Source organism: Numida meleagris, chromosome 17, assembly GCF_002078875.1.
Source record: "Numida meleagris isolate 19003 breed g44 Domestic line chromosome 17, NumMel1.0, whole genome shotgun sequence".
Lineage (NCBI taxonomy): Eukaryota > Metazoa > Chordata > Aves > Galliformes > Numididae > Numida > Numida meleagris.
This window is the reverse complement of record NC_034425.1, coordinates 880,864-899,705: the sequence shown is the minus strand read 5'-3', so window position 1 is coordinate 899,705 and position 18,842 is coordinate 880,864. Positions and strand designations below refer to the sequence as shown.

Below are 18,842 nucleotides of genomic sequence, written 5' to 3'. Positions count from 1 at the left end.
AAAAAAAAAAAAAAAAACAGGAAAAAATAATATTTTCTCCCCCTCCTGAGTCACACAAAATGTGAGCTGCCTCTGCATCCTGTGCAATTATAGGGTGTGGTAAAGGACGCAGAAAAAGATGAAGGGCTGCTTCGTCACTGATTTGTGACAGGAGCCCTTGGCACGTGTCTGCCCTGGTGCTCCCAGCACGTTGGGTCGCTTACGTCTTTGGTAGGGGCTTTCTTGCACTCACTGGGCCCAGAGTTGTTTCCTGTGGAGGTATCAGCCTGTCAGGTTTTGCTTGTGGCTTGGGTGAGTCAGTGATCAGTTGGATCACGTCTCTTTGCTGTTGGAAGGATGGTCCCTGCTGGGGGGTAGGGGTTGGATGCTTGCTCTTGGTGGAGCTGCAGGGCACACCCCATGGCATGCCCACGTGCAGCTGCATGCCGATGGGAAGCAGACCACAGGGAACATCGCTGCTTCCTGCACAAACCAGGAGCGGCAGTCAGTTATTCGCAAACCAGCGTGCGTGCATGTAGTGAGGTGCTGCGTTTTGTTCTTCTATCAGTGCAATCCTCTCTCTTTGGAGGTGTTTTTATTTGGACCCTTCAGCAGAATATGAGCTCATCGCTGTATTTGTGTCACCTCTGGTGGATGTTGCTGGTGAGACCCTCCAGCACTGCAGTCCTATCACAGATACTCATTTTTTAAGTTAACAGAATAGAAGAAATTGATATTTTCTGAAACCTTGTGTGGCTCATTACAGCTCCTAGGGAGGCTGCAAAACCAAGGACAACTGCTGTAGTTAGTAGAAAAAACAATTATCAAAAGGAGATATTACCTTGATCTCTAATAAGGAAATCTAACACAGCTATTAAATTTGCTTTCTTTATCTTTTACATTACCAGAAAAATACATGAGCATGGTCAGGACTTGTGCAGTTCCCTGCACTGGATTTGGCCTGGCTTGCTGTGGAGTAAAGGGTCATGTTTGGTCTATTGGCTGGGACTAACACAAACCCTGTGCAAGGAGCTGTTCCCCATTCCTGTGATGCTGGGGGAAGTCCTTCAGTCATTTCAGTATGCATCATTTTCCAGAAATCCCCGTTCCTGGCCAGTGATTTCACTTGAAAGCTCCAGTTCTGTTGTGAATAGGAAGCTTTCACCCTTTGTGGTTGCGAAGCGGGCTGGAAGATGTGATGCAAATGCACGCTGAAAGCTGATAAGCCAGAAGTTGCCCTGAAAAAAATGAAAAGAAAAAATAAGGATCTTCCAATTTTCAAGTCATCCTCAGTCTAACAATGCTCTTGTTCTGTTCTGAACCTGAAGTTCTCCCTTGGCTTGGAAGTGGTCCTAGGCTGTCCTGAAGACCTTACGCAGGTTACTGTGGTCAGCAGCCACATGTGGTGGAGAGCCAGAGGGTGAGACGGGCAGGGGCTTAGGAACTCTGGAGGTGCCCAAGGCCATGGGTGGGCCCTGGGCAGCCTGAGCTGGTTGGGGGACAGCCAACCCACGGTTGGGGCTTGACACTACATGATCTTTAAGGACCCATGCAACCTACGCTGTGTCCTCAGCAGACACCTTGTAGTCAGTTTGGCTGTTCACATCCTTTGTGTAGAGGTGCTGGGACTGCTCTCTGGGTGTAGTTTATTTCCAAGGAAACCTTGGGACGGGGATGAGCTCAGCATTGCAGTGTGTATCATCCAAACGGCCGTCGCCGCGGTCCCCGTCTGCCCTTCCGCGAGTGATGTAATCTGTGCTCAGTAATACCATTTCTGAAAGGTGGATAGCAGCGTTTTAGTTCAGCTCTAATAATTCTGTTAAGTCGGAGCTGGGCCTGTAATTGCTGTTTGTGGCTGAGTTTGTTCCATATGTGTGTTATGCAGCGTGTGGTTGTAATGAAATGTTCCCTCTTTCAGCTGTATGCCCTAAAGAATATGTCTTTGTTGTGCGGCAGGCAGAACGCTCACCTGCTCTCTGCCACTGCTATGTGCTATAGGCAAAGGAGAGGGGGAAAAAAGCCATGTTTTCTCCTTGTTTCAATTTCTTTTGGAAATTTTAACTTGTGTAAGTCCTCATTTGCTTTAGTAACACATTGCCTTGCTGGACTCCAAGTCATTTCTTTTAATGGAAAAGCCTGCAAGCCCCTGTGTGTCTGAGAGTTTACATGCATTAGCGCACATGGATATGAGTGTGAGCAGGAACAGGGAGCAGGAGAGCAAGAAAAGCCTCTTCCAGGCACTCAGACACAGTGCTCTGAAGCAGCGTTTTAAATTCCATCCCAACCATAGACGTTGCAGATGCAAAATTGCTCAAGAAATACCGTATTAAAAGATAGCATACTCCATGCCATGAGATTGGGTCGGTGGGTGATTGTGTGGCTTTGGAAGTAAGGTGTGCTGTGAGGCTCCATTAGAATCAAACCTGGCTCCTGCTTGGGTCTGCCTGTTCAGCAGGCAGAGGAGCTCCCTTCAGTGCATGGAGCTGAGCCTTGGGGAGGGTACACCCCACTGCCTATCCCAATGGCTGCTTGGGCAGTGCTGTCTGTGACCTTCAGTGGCTGCCAGCACTGTGTTTCAGCTCGCCCATAGCTGCAGCCCGTGACACATCTCATCCCAGGGACATTGCCTCCAAAAGGGAACTATGCCGTGATACACTTTCACATCAGGGGGAGAGAAAAGCACTGGGAAGGAGACTTGTGGGGCTTCAAAGTGAGATCCTTTGTGTCTTGGAATGGCAGTTTGCTCAGTCGGGTGTTGATCAGCAATAAATATAAAAATATCTCAGGTGTCTAAAATGAATTGAAAACAGATCGATTTGCATATGTTTTTCAAGGAATCGGGCCATCAGCTCTACCCTCTGCCCCATGGGCAGAGGAAAAGACCTAACACCTTGGTTAAGCTTCTTTTTGGCCCATAGGACACTCATTTCCATCAGTAGTTCAATTCAGCTCAGCTCGTGCTGAGCCCCCAGGTTGGTCGTGACCCCGAGGTGGGAGCACACACAGTAAGGGAGGAGGTGGACAGCCCCAGTGAGGAGTGGAACAGGGATGCTTTCTGGTTAGGCACAGCCCCAGCAGCCCCCAAGGCACTCCTAGAAGTGAAAGCTTGGTACCAGCACTTGGCCATGGTGGGGGCAGGAGGGATGATTAAAAGTGAGCAGGAAGAAAGAACCCTGTAAAACAAACGGAGCATCCTGTAATGTGCCCGTAAAAAACTCATGCTGCTTGAAGTCTACAAATTCAAGTTTCCCATGGGAAAACACGACTCCTGTTCAAATGCTAATGGAATGTTATCACAGGAATCTTTTAATTTAACTGTTATGTAGTGCAAGAAGGGGCAGAGCAAGGTTCAGAGAGCAAATGGCTGATGAATGATCTTCAATCTGCCAGCCAGTGTTTGCTTTTTTTCTTAATATACTTCCCCTTCTTGATCTCTGACTTAAGCAGATCCTCCAAAGGGATATATAAAAGACAGCCGTGGCTTCAGCTGGAGGTAATGGCACATATTTGTGTGTTTCTTTTGTCCTCATTTAAAACTGCTAAGTGATGGCACTGATGAAGTGTCAGTTGCCTGCATAGCTGGCCCTGAGAGCATAGAAGCTGATGGTGTCTGAGCAAAAATTGGCTTAATGGAAAGAGAATATGCAGCCCATTTTAGAAAAGCGATAAAGAGAAAGAATTGGGCACTGTGACCACAAAGCACTTTTTCAGGTTCTCATGGCAAGAGCAGATCTCACGTGAAGCAGGAGTAGAGGAATTTTGCAGAGGCAAATTGTGCCGTCCTCGCCCTGCAGTATGGCACACGGGGCTTGAGGAGCGAGGTGGGAAGGGGAGAGCAAGAGAGCAGCCCAGCTCCCCTCATCTGCAAACAGAAAATCCTTCTTTTTTTCCTAGGAAATTCTCAGTGGATTTATGGGTGGAATCCTCCACGTTTCAAGGTTTTTGCTACCACCTTGCATTGCTATAAACGTAAGAAGGAAACTGTCTTGCTGCTAATTCTCTCAAACCTGTAGAAACACTTTGTGTGTGTTTTGAGAAGTTTACATGGAGCACTTGGCTGACCTTGACCAGCAGTGCCGTGTGAGGAAAAGGAGTGGGATGATTTTTCTAGCAGATTGGAATAAACAGTTTTTCAGAAGTCTCAGCATCTCCTGCCACCGCCATATGTGAGCCTCCTCCAGGGATCTTCAGCATGCTCCTGGGGTGGCACAGTCCCACAGGTGGGAAGAGGGGCTTGCAGCCTGCTCAGCTCCATGGCAGGGCAGAGTGGGGGCATATTTGGGGGCAGGTTGGACCTGGAGGTGCTCACCTTCAGCCCACTCAGATGAAAGACGCACCCTGGTGATGAGAATAATGGCTTGCAACATTGAGAGCAAATGGCATTGAGTGGCACCAGGGGAGGTTCAGGTTGGATATTAGGAAAAATTATTTCTTGGAAGGAGTAGTGAGGCACTGGCACAGGGAGGTGGTGGGGGCACCGTCCCTGGAGGTGTTCAAGAACTGTGGAGATATGACACTGAGGGACGTGGTCTGTGACCATGGTGGGGATGGGTTGGCATTGGACTTGGTGATCTTAGTGGTCTTTTCCATCCTTAATGATTCTATGATTCTGTGATTCTGTGATCACTGGGAGTTACCAAGGCACCGTGGTGGGAAGTCACTGGCAAAAAGGGAAAGAAGACTTTGCAGACTAATGAGATTTCAGAGTGCATTTTAGTTTTCACAATGTTCCCGAAACGCCTGAGTATGTGTGAGAACACACAGCATTTTGTCTGTTTGAAAAGCAGGAAAGGGCTGTAGCATCTGTCGGAGGCAAAGCCAGCCAGGACATGGCCTCAGGCTGCATTTCCACCTGGATCCAGGATCCCATTTTGCCCTCCCCATTGCCTCCTGACTCAGCTCTCCATTTGGGTGCCATGCGCTGCACCATCGCCGTGCCTGGCTCATGGCCACCAGGGCTTGGAGGAGCAGAGATGCATCCCAACTGTGTGCACCTCATGCTTGTGCACCCTGGGCTTGTGCAGAGAGGATGGGAAGCTGGAGACCAGTAGGGCAGGAGCTGCATTCCCAGCCCCCGAGGCTGCATTGCTTCCCTCCCCCCGCACCTATCTTATCTTTGCCTCTTTCTGAAATAAAAGGGATAGCAAAATTAACAACATGAAAAGGGGAGGAGATGATAAAGAGTATCTGGAAAATTATCTGTGTCCTCATTTCGGAGCTTTGCATGGTAAGCAGAAGCCCTTTTTCCTTATTAATGTATGAAAACCTTGAAAAGCTGGATGGCACGTGAACAGTTGGTACCACTCTGTTGTGATGGACTCAGAGCTCTTAGGAAGTGTGCTGCAGAAGACTGTCACTCTTGAGAAATTATCTGGGGATGTTTTTCAGGGACCAGGGCAAGTAAAACAAAGCAAAAAGGCAGAGGCCCCTGTCATGCTGCTAATGGGCACTTGGGTCCAGCCTGGACAAGAGGGATACTGACAACTTCACTTTTGGGCTGCGAAAAACTTTAGCAATGAGGTGCACATGCTCCCGAGGGCCTGAGTGATACCTCTGGAATTTGGGGTATTTGCTTGGCAAATTTGGGCTGTTCGGCTCTGCTCTCAGACTCCATTCATGCCTTGGAAATATCAAAACACTCCGTTCTTCTTCCTAAGCCTTTGCCCACATGGAAATTTGGTTTCGCTGCCGTTATGTTCTGCTATATCCTCTGCCTACCGTTCATAAAGTAACCGTGTGGTGGGGCTTTGGTGCTCATGTACAGGGGTGGCAGTAGGGCTGCATGGCATATATCTGCACGTATATAAGCACCCGAATAAAATTGTTTTGTTTTCTTTTCCTTGGCAGGTCACTATGGAAAGGATATTTATCGAAGCGGAGGGCCAGATCTCCATAATTTCATCTCCTCCGGGTTTGTCACGTTAGGACGAGGACACACGAAGGGTACAGTGGAAACAATTTTTTGCTAAATAGAAAAGATTCTTTTAAATAAATAATAATAATAATAATAATAATAAAGATATAACTCAAAAGCTGGCTTCTAAGTGCTAGAACGGTATTGGACTGCAGTCAGTAGCTTTAGTCTAGCAAATATTGCTGCAGGTAAAATACTGTGCTCCTGGCAGAACCTTTTAAATCGTAGCAAGGGAGACGGTGGGAGAGTGTCGAGTCGGACAGCCAGCCTTCAGGCTCCGCTCTGACTGTGCAGTTCAACAATTTATACTCCTTTCTGTTTTCCTGGGTGCATGGATGCAAACCACCATTGTGCTGCTGTATGTACTTACAAAGGGAAAGGCAAGGAGCGTCATGCTGTCCCAGGGCAGGCAGTAACAGTTCCAGAAGGCGTTTCTGGATTTCTTTTAGTTTCCGGGCTGTTTTTTTTTTTTTTTTGGGGGGGGGGGGGGGGGTATTATGAATATTTTATAAAGTGATTTCTTTTTAGGTCCAAAGCGTTTATTTTATGTGCTCGTATAATCTGTGATATAATGTACAAACATGAAAACATGAAAATATACATATACTGCTCTGTGTACGTTCTGTGTATATGTACTGTATATATGATATATGTCGAGAGACAGCTGTAGCTATATTAGATAAGTACCCGCATATCCCAGGAGTTGTGGTGACGCAAAAGCTGTGCGATTTGACTCAACGTGGCTGGTCACCAGAACCCCGGGGGAACGTTCATTTTATGACGTTGTTGCCTGTTTGGTGAGTTCTTATGGTGTACAGTGAGACCGTGCTGGGAGCACCTCTCTGTCGGCACCCACGTCCCGGCCGTGTCACGCGGGTACGCTGGCAGTGGGCTGTGACACTTGGGAGTGCAAGCATGTGCCATGCCGGTGCGCCTCCGGTTCTGTGTCCTGCTGACTTCTGAGACTGCTGTACATTTCTATAGACACAATGTATGTGGAGATAACCTATATAGACGCAATGTACTGTATGTGGAGATGTGTCCATGTGCTCGCCTGGTTGAACGCGCCTGTGTTGTTTCTGTGGATGACCACGACTCACAAATTATTAAAATACCTTTATTTTTCCTTACATTTCCTGCACTTTTTCAAATTCTCCACGAGTGTCATCCAAAGCAGTGTTGGTCCTGTAGAACTGTCAGAGAAGAAACAAATATATGTATATTGTCTGTGTATGTCTGTGTGTGCTTAAATAAAGTTTACTGAGGCTGAGGCAGCACCCGTGGGACTTGTAATACAATACCCTGCAATTCCAGCCTGGCGCTGCACCGGTGGAAGGAAAGCAGAGAAAACCACCATGAACCTTCAGGTGGGCTGGGAACTAAAGTGGTTCAAGGAAGGACTCATGGATGGCGTTTCACACCACGTTTCCCTTTCTCCTCTCCACCAAAAAGAGGTCTTACAGTCATGTCCCATCACATTAGGCCTAACAGTGTGTTTAGGGTATGGTAGCAAGAGGCACGGTCTGCTGAGTGGCCCGTGTCAAGAGCATGGGTAACCCTGGGCAGAGCCTTACAACCTGCCCCTTTCTCTCAGACACTTCACTTATCTTTGAGCAGTTTTCTGTACAACATACCTTTTCCAGTTCCTTCTCAGGTAAAAATAAAACCCGCTTTCCTTCTTTAACTGAGGAGGCTTGGGGGGTTTGTTCTTCCACAGATGGGCCAGTGGTTATCGCACCTTTCCCACTGGCTTTGCTGGAAGCCCTGCAGAGCACCTCTCCCATCCCTGGGAAGATGGTAGAATTGGCAACAGGGGCCAAACTGTGTATGTATCACAGCGCCAAACAGCCATCAGATAGAGTGGTGCTTTCCACCCTATCTGATAAAAGTGAGTAAAAGGCTTTTAGTTGAAGAAATTCAACTAACTCAGCTTTTTATGTACCAAAAGTAATGGATTGTCCTTCCAGTTTACTTCTAAGCTACCTGTAAATTCACATTTTAATTCAACTGTACCATAGTGTTAATTTCTAACTTCTTAATGGTAAATTCACATGCCCACGCTTGACTGGTGCAAGTGATTAATGTGTGCACACATTCTGCAGGCAAACTGTCATGTTTGCTTGAGTAAATGTGTAGGTTTGTCTTTGTTTGTGATCTGATTTAATTGCCTGTTTGTGCTGTGAAGGAAGGGGCTTTGGTGTAGCAGTGACATAGGGTCTCTGTCATTATGATTGCGCCCTATATGGCTTGATTATTTCTGGAAATATTACATGATAGGTTCCTGGTGTTCTGCTTGAACTGGCAGCACAGTGGGTCATGCAGACAGGAAGGACAGGTGCTCCAGCAAGGAATACACTCTTGAGCTTTAGCTGAGCTACTTTGTGCTCAGATTTCATCTTATTTCAGTTCCAGTGAATGAATGAAGATCTGCACCTCAGCTACTGTTAACCGCGTAACCATGTCCTGTGTTGTCATTATTCCACCATGGAAGGGGGTTCTTGCTCTTAGACTGAACAAAGCCATTGAAGTTTATCTCAATATTTCTTTGCACTGGGAGACACATTTTTGGTGTTTTCTCAACTGTCTTCTGTGCTGTAGCAGGTCTCCCAAGTGCTGAGTAATATTTAAAAGCTAGTAGCTAGTCTGTTTTAGGCAGAAGACAAAGATTTGAGACATGCCCAACTACCATGGATACCAAATCAGCATATTCACGTCTGACATCCACAGGCTCCTTCAAGATTGTGATTTATGCATCTTATCTGACACTCCGCTGGGCACTGCATCACGGTCTGGCATTTAAATCTATAAAATCACGGCATAGTGTGTTCTTCAAACCATGGTAAAGGGCTTCAGTGTCAGGCTGTCACGGTGATCTCGGAGTGAATCCAAAGAGTGTAGAAGGTCTCCATGGAGAGACACACAACAGGGTTAATTTCTTCTAGCTTTAGATAGCTAGAAGTTAGACATTTTATTCTGAAATGGTCGCCTTCAGTTCGATGTATTGCGAGGCATGTACCTCTGAATGAGTGCCAGTGTCTCCTGGATGGTAAGAGGTGCTTCTTTTTCCAGTCTAGCAAGGGGGGGGAGGCCACAGGGGGCTAAGTCTTGTAGCATCAAAGGCAGCTGAATCCCACTTGTAGTTGCTAGCATGGGAGTAGTTATTGCTGTAATTGCTATGGGAGTCGCTAAGAGAGTTCAGTGCTCCAGTGGCACGAGCAGGAGCACTGCAGACAGGAGCTATCCCATTCCTCTGTGCACTAACCTAATTAAAGAAACAGCTTCTTCAGTGAGTCTCTCTCAGAGCATTCTGCTAATATCAGGTGTCCCAAGTTGAAGCAATCCCAACAATAACCATGCTCACAGTCCTGCCAGGGCTCTGCTTGGTCACACAGGCTGATACAGAAGCTCACCTGGCTGCAACACAACATGGGGCAAGCAGCCATAGGGATTCTGAGCTGCAGTGAGTCTGTATGTGTTAAAGAATGGTAAACTCAATCCAGATCAAGATTGTTGAGTTTTCGGGTAAAAAATGGAGTTTTTATTTCATTTTATTTCATTTCATTTTGTTTCATTTCATTTTCTCACTACCAGCCTCACACCCTAAAAATTGTTTCAGAATTGAATTGGGCTCTTTGTATTTCACCAGTCTGTGCCAGCAGCAGAGATTCTGTAGAGCAGACGATGAGCTCACTTCATAACTAAAACATTTCTTTGTTTTCCTGGTAGTGCTACAACAATGTTAAATATAGTGAGGCTTTTGCAGGAGAAGTTGAACTGAACACTGGGGGTGAGGGAGCAGTGAGGCTGGAGGGATGTGGGACTTCAGACTCCTGTATTGCAGAGTCATCTCTCAGGGACAAAAAAAAAAAAAGACTTTTCCTAGAATTTGCTAGTTTCATGTAAGCTTGTGTCTGTAGGAATCTTTTTTTTCCTTGAAGTACACTCTAAAATATGCACCAAAGCTGTTCTCCAGCGGTGCCAGTAGGCAGGAAAGAAATCAAGCCGTACACACCAGACAGCATGATGTGGCTGCTGAAGCCTGACTACGCTGCTGGCATTGCCTTGAAGCATCCTGCAGTGTGGGCAATGTGAAGAAGATGTTGGTGTAGGGTCTGGTGACTGAGCAATAAGAGCTACCCACGGTTAGGTTTTATCGTGTGACATTTGGTGTAGATGTGGCATGATTTACAGCCTGAATGTGGTATTTCCCTGATGGGGCTTCTGTTCTTGCTGTCCTGAAGCATGTTGGGTACCTCACGCAGTCACATATGCGAAAGGAGAAAATTGTGCTTGAGGTAGTCCTACCTTGGAAAATGGTCTCCTTTTCCTCCCAGGCCACGTGCAGGTGAATGAGCTGTTGTAAACACAGACAGACCGTGCACCCCGTGGTGTCAGGGCCGTGGAAGATAGCTGCTGCGTGAGTTTGGGGTTTGGAAACAGTGGGGTTTGTGAGAGTGAGAGGAGACAAAGATGGGAGGGAGAGCTGATCTGAGCCTCGTGGCTGCTCCTCCCTTGGGCTCAGTTTAGTACGAGCTGAGGGAGGTGTCGTGCCACCATCTGCTGCCAGTCCGTGGCCAGACCCTCACCCTGCAGCCTCCTGCAGGGATTCCACTGTGCTCCGCAGTAACCCGGTGTGCCAGCAGCCGGAGGTGGAGGGCCTGATGTCATTGGGGTCATCACACAGGTTTATTGCAAGACAAGTCTCAAGAATAAAGCAGCATCTCGCTTTTTCTGACAAAGTAACATTCATGTTTGTTATGAGGGAACCTCCTACAAACACAAAAGAGGACAATGCAGCTCTAGATCATACTTAGCAACCAAGATCTTCCCGAGCTGCTTTGCTGTCTCAGCCAGAGGAGGTGGGTGGCAGCTCCACTTTCTCATCTCTTTCTGCCCTCGCAGCTGCTGAGCTTTCCCAGCACTGTGTCCGTGCTGCTCCCCCAGCAAGGTGCTGCCCTCCTGCTGGATGGGCACGGGAAGCACTGGGGAGGTGACTCATGGCTCCATCAGTTTGCCCCAGACACCACAGCAAGCTGGAGTTAATGTGACTCTTAGAAGAGCGTGTTGATAACGATAGGGCTACGGAACTTCCAGTACCAACGTGAGGATCAGATCATTTCCTTCCTGAGATGTCTTGATCTACCCATCCGCTGCATTCCCTCATTTGCACATTCTTTCCCCCTTCCTTGGTTTTTCTGCAAGCTGAGGAATATCTGCGACAGGCTCTGTATTTTGTAAATGACATATCTGTATGCAAACTAATCTTCATGCAGACACCTCGGTGGATTTGTAGCGTTCAGCATGCTGCCAGCTTTGCTTAGGCGCCAGATGTGATACAACGTGGGGCAAAATGGGATCAGGTTTTTATACTCGCTGGCACCATATCCTCCCCTTATACACATGCTTGTGTGCATTCCCCTTTTCCACACACTTCTGTTCCTTTTGGAGAACCCAGCATACAGACGGCTGAGCTCCTTTTGCAAGCAGCAGCTCAGAAACCAGTATTTTACTGGTCCGTTGGCATGTATATATGAATCAGAGGTGTGTGTGCTGGGGGAAGTGATTTATTAGCTAATTTGTCATTAGCAGTTTGAGGGTTCTGATTCCTCTCTCTCCAGCACTCTCCTGGTTCCCTGCTGTTGTAGCTGTTTTCCTGTTGCCATCCTGGCAGCCTTATGTTTCTTTCCCATAGCCCAGGTTCTTACCCTCAATTTGCTCTTTGGGAGTCTTGGCTTATATCTGTTATAACCCAGCATTGATCCCCTACAAAACATGCAATGAAGCATCTACAAGGCGGAATTTACTGCCTCTGCTGTCATTAGTAATCCTCATGTGCAGCAGACTCATCAAAATAGGAAAAAAAAGAAGTTTAAGGGTCATTTTTTCATGCCTGCATCTGTAACACGCCATGAATAGATTATGTGAAAACTGAGGGTTAGGAGTGTTGAGTCCTTTTTCTCATTAAACACTTGTTACACATATCATATCAATGGAGCGATGTCAAAGCCAGAGCCTGCAGCATCCCAATGAATCATTTTATGTTCATCCTGGATAATATCTAATGACTTTGATGGTGTCTTGCAGTGCGTGTGCGCTAAAGATCACTTGCATTCTGATTCCAGATTAATTTCAACGATTGCATATTCTGACACTTAATTGTATTGACTTGAAAATAGGATCATTGGGATGTGGAAACTGCTGCACGGCTTCGCAGAAAGATTCCATTACGCAATAGGGCATTTCAATCCGCTCTGAATTATTTAGCCGACTCCAGGCACAACCGTCCATTTCTCAGCAGTCAGGACAGCTCTTTTTTATAGCCCTCTGAATCTGGCAGGGAGGAGAGCAGGAGGTCGCTGAAACCATAGCAGTGCCTGCAGCAGCTGTGCAGCATGCCACTTCTGTAGGCCAGGGATGGGATGGGCTTAAGCAAACCCAGAGCAGCCCCTGGGGTCACCTTCTGGCTGGTGCCTTGAAATAAGTAAGGGGAGGGGCTGGTACCCTTCTGTCTTCTCATCAACTGGCCACAATCAGAGCATAAAGCACAATGCAGAGGGACTTTTAGAACAGGGCTCTCCAAGCTGATGATGGCTCCCAGTCTGTGAGCAATGAGAAGGAGAACTGGCAGCTAATCTGAGAGCTTATTAAGTAAGCAGCAGAAAAATGACCACAAGCAGGGCATGGGGCGCATCCATCACTGCTAAGCTGGGAGATGCAGCTTTCTGGGGCAAGAAGCCCACAGCCAGCTATTGAACGGAGCCCTTTCCTGCAGCTACAGCCAAACCTTCCCTTGCAGGCAGCCTCAGCAGCGTGTGTGAAAGGCACTTGTCCTTCGGGGATCGTGTTGCTCACCCCCTCAGCCTGTTGGTGGTATTGTTAACTTGGCCTCATGAAGTGTGCTTCCTGAAGGACACAGGTGGGACTGAAGCGGGAAGGGAGGATGCTCACCAGGTTGGGTCGCCTCTTCTTTCTTGCCGAGTGAACATTAAAACAAAACATTGTTTTTCAACAAGGGAAGACCACCCTGCCACTGCTGATACCTTATGTTTCCATGGCAATGTAAAGCACAGAAGATGTTCCTCCACTCATTCTCCAGCAGTTAGCAAATTATTTTGCCGCCCACTTTTCCTGCAGACCTGACTGTGGCCACTCTGCTCAGGGCCTAGGAGTGGTTTTCATTAACGTGGTGCTCTAGAATGGATTTCTCTTCTTTCTGCTGTGTGCAAGCAGTATATAAAAATAAATTGCAACAGCTGAGAGGAGAAGAAAAAAGTCCTGTGTATCGGTTGCCCTTGCACAGGGAGTCTGTCAACTCTCTGCAACATTTTGGCAGGTTCCTTTGAAAGCTGAGCTGAAGGCTGGTGAAGAGCTGGCAATCACAGACCAGCTACCTGTGAAACACGGAGCTTCAGCTGCGTGCCTCAAACTTCTTTTTGAAGAATGTCTTCTTCTGTGTTTATTATCAAGAACTGGTGTATCAAATAACCTTATGATTTTCTACTACAATGTTACTGAGCACCTTGGGCTGGTTATCTCTTCACAGAGGGCTTTTAAGTGAAATTAGGAATCACCTTTGGATTTGCAATACTATTTCTTTAGCAGGCCACCGATCAATTGTAATGTGTTTGCAGACTGTAAATAAGGAATTGAAGTACTGTGAAAAAAACCTGTGATTCCTGGGGGCATATGGAGGACTCAGCAGTGGAAACTGTATTTCTGATCTTTCCTGTTTCCTCAGAACAACCAAGTCCCACAGTCAGAGTTCGGCAGGTGAAGAGCTTGGGTATGACAAATAATTACTGTTACAGCAAAGCCAGTATATTATATACAGTTTATCATCTTAATTCCTTTGGAAGGAACATTAGCTCATCATCTGAGAAGTGTCTTTGGAGACACAAGCCCTAGATTTGTTTTCCAGATTTGCTTTCCAGGTTTAATACTCACTCATAGGAAAATTGATCCCAGGAGCTTCAGTTTACCCTTCAGTAATCACTATAAAACAGTGGACAGTTGTAGGGGCTTCAAACAACGAATGCCATAAATGTAATCGAAGACAGTCCTTCAGAGACAGACTTAAGCTCATTTATTGACTTATTCTGCTCTTTGAAACAGATTAATCTCCATATGTTGGCGGTGCATGGGCCCATGGCTGTGATTGTTTCACGTTGTGGTATTGTCTAAAAGTCACAGGATGAGGATGGGAACCGCAATTCCTAAGTGGGGACAAACCAGGAATAGTCATCACCAAATGTTTTCTTCTTTCTGAGTTGACAATAACCTGGAGGCCGCTTCCTGGTACAGGACAGCAGGAAGGTTAGGTTTCACAGCTTACAGCATCACTTTGTTGCCCCAGACTTTTTCAGAGCTGAGATCACCAGCAGGACCTGTGTGGCTTTCACTCTGCTTCTTTTCTTCGCAGTGTGCCAGGATGCAACGTGGGCTGCTGGAAGCCTTGGGCTAGTGAGAGAGAGAGTGCTCCCAAGTGGATGGCCTGTGCTTTCACAGGTTGGCACAGCAGATATTGAAGGGAGGGCTAAGATATTTTCATGGTGAAGCCCAGAAGAGTTCTGAGAAATCAGAACCATTCAAGAAAAGGAGTGGTTTATCTCTGTCACGTACATGAAGGGTATTGCTTCAGCTGGAAGATTCTAACTGCCGAGCTACTTTTTGGGCATTTGGGGAGACACAGAGCTTAGCAATTTCCCACATGCCGGAGTGGCGTTGCTGTGATTCAGTTTAGGTTATGGAACCAGGTTGTGGCACACCTCTTCCGTAGGCTGGGGAAGTTTGTGGAGTCCAAAACTTGCTATTGTTCTCCACGGGCAAAAATTGCAGGGGTCCCAAGGAGCAGGAAGCTCATAAGGACACATGTAGATAGAGATACGGCAAGGGGGAATGGTTTTAAACTAAAGGAAGGAAGATTGAGATTAGATGTCATGGGGAAGTTTTTTTCACTGGTGAGGTGCTGGAACAGGCTGCCCAGAGAGGCTGTGGATGCTCCATCCCTGGAGGTGTTCAAGGCCAGGTTGGATGGGGCCCTGAGCAACCTGATCTAGTACCAGATCTAGTGGTGGGCAACCCTGCCTGTGGCAGGAGGATGGAGCTTGATGATCCCTGAGGTCCCTTCCAACCCAAGCCGTTCTATGATTCTGTGATTCTAAGGGTGGGTCTTAATGGGGAGTTGAGGAGGGCTGTGGGCTGAGGGATGGGGACTGATTTTTCTTCTTGCTCATGCTTTCCAAAGCAAGCCCCTGCCTCTTTTCATAGACTGGAAAGAGCCATAACAGTTACGGTCTGCTGAGAAGGATACAGGTCCAGGGCTGACCAGAGGCACTGGAAAGGAGAGGAGAGTTTGCACTGAGTCCCCCACAGCTCTGCCAGAAAGCATCCCTTTTGGAGGGCTGAGACCCTTCCCACTGCTCAGCTACTGCTTGTTGCTAGGATAGATGTTTCCTTTCTGAAAGCATCTCCATTTCTTCTCAGAACTTGGGCAATCCCATTCTGTCTTGCATATTCTTCAAGGTATTGTCTGTAAAACTCCCCAGGGTCTTGAAATCCCTCATGTGGTGTCCATCATGCTCCTGAAAATAGATGACCAAACTCACTTACCATAGTGGCGTGCTCTCATTTTCTCATATAAAGGAAGCCACAATGATTTCTCTAAGGGATTTTCAAGATGAGGGCATCATTTCCACTCAGTGTCTTGAGGCTGCTGCTGGTGCTCTCCCAGAACCTGGGTCTGCAACCGTTTCTCAGACTGGTGGTTAGATTGAACCTGTATTTTTTTATCTGACAGGTGAAAAGCAAGAAACATCTCTTTTTCACTGACTTTCTTTCTAGTTTAGCAGCTGTGTTTCAGCTGTAGGCAAACGATGAGACAGTCCCTGTAGAAACAAGGTGCATGGAGCAGGAAGCCTTCAAGCAGGAATAGATCTATTCATGGCATTTTTTCTGACTCCTGGATAGCCGTAGCATTAAGTGAATGAATAGAGAAGCTGGGATTTTGCCAGGAGTTCATATAGCTGACATACAGTTTCTGGACCACAGCCTAGTTCCTCAACTAAAGAGCTGATTCCAAGCCCACTCTCTGCTAATGACTGGTATTTTTGAATTGATTTCAATGGCATTGGCTTGGATCTGTGGCAGAAAATACACTTGTGTATGCCAGTGCAGACCATACCACATTGCTATTGCACACTTGCCCTATTCTCCATCTTGAGAAAGTGATGAGTTTGTCTTCCCAAGGTACATTTTCCCCTCTGAGCAAGGATGGCATGTTAGAGTCTTTTTCTTTAAATGTGCTTGGACAAAATGTGTTTATAATATGAACAAAACAAGTTTACTGGTCTGGCTGAAAATTTATCCCTGGCTCTAGGGGTCAAACTGGATTTTGCTGTCAAATTCTGTGGATAAGGCATAGAGATGGAGTGAGCTCGAGGGCCTGCCCGCCCAGCTGCAGTAAGAAAAATGCCAGCGCAGAACAGCAAGATGTGGATCTGCAGTGTAGAAATCCTCATCCTGCACAGTCATCTTTCTGAGCTGATCTGCTCTTTATGTGTGGCCATATCTGAGTGCACAGCTCGCAGATTTGTCTCTGGTAATGCAAACCTTCAACATTTTATTAAGGTACTATACTCTTATCTATTCTTCTTATGTCATCACCCTGCCTCTATTGTTTAAATGTAACACATTTTATTCTAAAGTATATGTTACTGCTACTAATTCAAGATATGCTCAGATACTAAGAGTGTACTGTCTATAAAAGGCATGTCCTCATATTCATTTTGAATTAGGAAACTAAAAATAGAGCCAGTTCAAATATAGGTGATGAGAATAACCTGAGACTCATGTAAGGAAGTGTAATGTGAATGAAGACTTAAAAGTGCCTGATAAAGTGTGTGTGCTTTGGAGGAGCAGCAGGTAGAAGTTTATAAAATAGCTTTGGGACAGAGAAAATAGTTTGGTGACTACTGTGCATCCTCTGCATAGCACCTTGAAAGGCATTGGTTTAAAAGTGCTCAGTTGAGCACTACAGCTTTTTTACTCAGTGTAGTCATTGCCAATGAATCTCACAGTCACAGGATGCTGTTGGGATCAAGAGTGTGCAAACACAAAACACAGACCATGATACTTGTGCAGTTAATGAGGTAGGCAAAGTTACTGTAAGTGATAAAAGAATGAGGGAACAATATCAATATCCATAGCTGGGGAGAGCCTCAAACTGTGGAGGCTGGAGGAAACCTGCTGGAGTTCACACTGTCCCAAAAGTGCCCATGGCAGGACCTCATCCTGCAAAACAGTTAATACTGTCTACCACGGGGTACTGGTAATACCCCTGCTTGGCATCACCGCAGTCTAAGCTCTTGAAGGGTCGTTGATAGCCCTGGAGCCTTAACGGGGAGGTGTTTCTCTTCCCACAGTCTCCAAATTACCTAGGTCAGGCTTCACCAGCTGCAGCTGTGTCTGGGCAAGAACAGGGCTGGCACAAGTCACCAGCAAGTGAGTCTAAGCAGTGCACAGGGAAACGAGGAGCAGGAGAAGGTGAAATGCGTGGCCTACCCTCCAGTGCCCTCCAGTAAGAATGCAGCCCTCAGGGACGATGTGCATTTGAACCCACAAAGCCCCAGCACTTTGCCTTGCACCTCAAGCCCTACCTAAGCCCTGCTCCTTGCCTCCAGGCTGGCTGCAGATGACATGCCTTGCTGGGGGCATGGTAGCCACAGGGTGCCAAGCTGTCCCCTTCCCATTCATGCCCTCCGAACATAAAGCAGAGAACAAGTCAGGTCCTCCAGCCTCTGCATCCTCCAGCACCATCAGCGTCTTGTGGAACATCCTGACACCAATTCTGCCGTGTAAAACACACCCATGGCCCAGCACCTCCATATCTCACTGCTGAAGCATCCTTCCATTACACACCGGGGCAGCACCTGATGACAGGACATTGTCAGTTCTAACTTCTCCTTTGATGAGTGATAGGAGTTCCTGCCATTCCTCCAGTGAGGAGCTCTCTCAGGGAAGCTATCTGGAAAATCTTGAGCCTCCAGACTTATTTCTTAGGATTCCTGAGGAGACTGGTGGTCCTTCTGAAATTTTTCACGTGCAATTAGAAGGGGCACAGATGCTGACAGTGTGTGAGGGATACAGAGAGCCATAGCTAACAGGTGTCAGTCAGCCACTGGACAGCATGTCCAGGTCCCATCATGGTCTTCATCACTCGTCTTCCTCCAACCTGCCACCAAGAAAAACTCTTCTTCCTGCTCTCGGGAGTATCATGCACTCCCATGAGCACTCTCATTATGGAGCTTTCATCCCTTAGATGTGAACAAAGATTTGAATAGAGCAAGTGAAAACCTAATAGATAGCTGCTGTTGGAATTTCTAAACAAGTCCTTCAGAGCTGCTGGCTTCTTTTCATATGCAGATAAGAAGGAAGTACCTTGAAATATTTAGGCTGAACTGTAGAAGAGGCACTGAACAGGGGGGATGGATGGCAAAAGTAGAAAGAATTTTAACCATTTGCAAAGCATTTTCCTGGAGTTTTTTTTTTTTCCCAAGAAACCCAACAAATAATTTGGGATTACTAACTTAATTTTGAAACTGGGGAAACAAGAGACAGGACAAGAAAATTTATCTGAAATGATGCAGAGATCAGGAAAGAAATTTGGTGAGCAGAGGGGAAGAAGTCTGAGTGATAGGAGACACAGTGACTGTATGTACATGAAACTGGGGCATTAGTCATGACCAGCACACAACTGAGGTGACTTTCAGATCATATCAGAACGGTGCTGATCTTCATATCAATATCCTGAAGCTGACCCAGTCAGTGTAGGTGGGACAGTCAGGTCCCTGTTCAGGCTGCCCTTGCACCAAAAAATCGGGGATTGCATTATCCTCATGACTTGATGGCATCCAGTTTCTCCATTGGTCACTTGTTTATGCCAGCATGACTA

General features: G+C 46.7%; 1 protein-coding gene across 1 annotated transcript in view; it reads left to right on the top strand.

Annotated features, from left to right (window-relative positions):
* SHISA6 (shisa family member 6) overlaps positions 1 to 18,842 on the top strand; it is a gene marked incomplete at its 5' end in the record, with an annotated part of 222,505 nt that overhangs the window by 42,183 nt on the left and 161,480 nt on the right. The window contains one exon of the mRNA XM_021415252.1: positions 5,827 to 5,922. Within this exon, the coding sequence (XP_021270927.1) occupies positions 5,827 to 5,922 (96 nt within the window). The remainder of the gene's footprint in view (positions 1 to 5,826; positions 5,923 to 18,842) is intronic.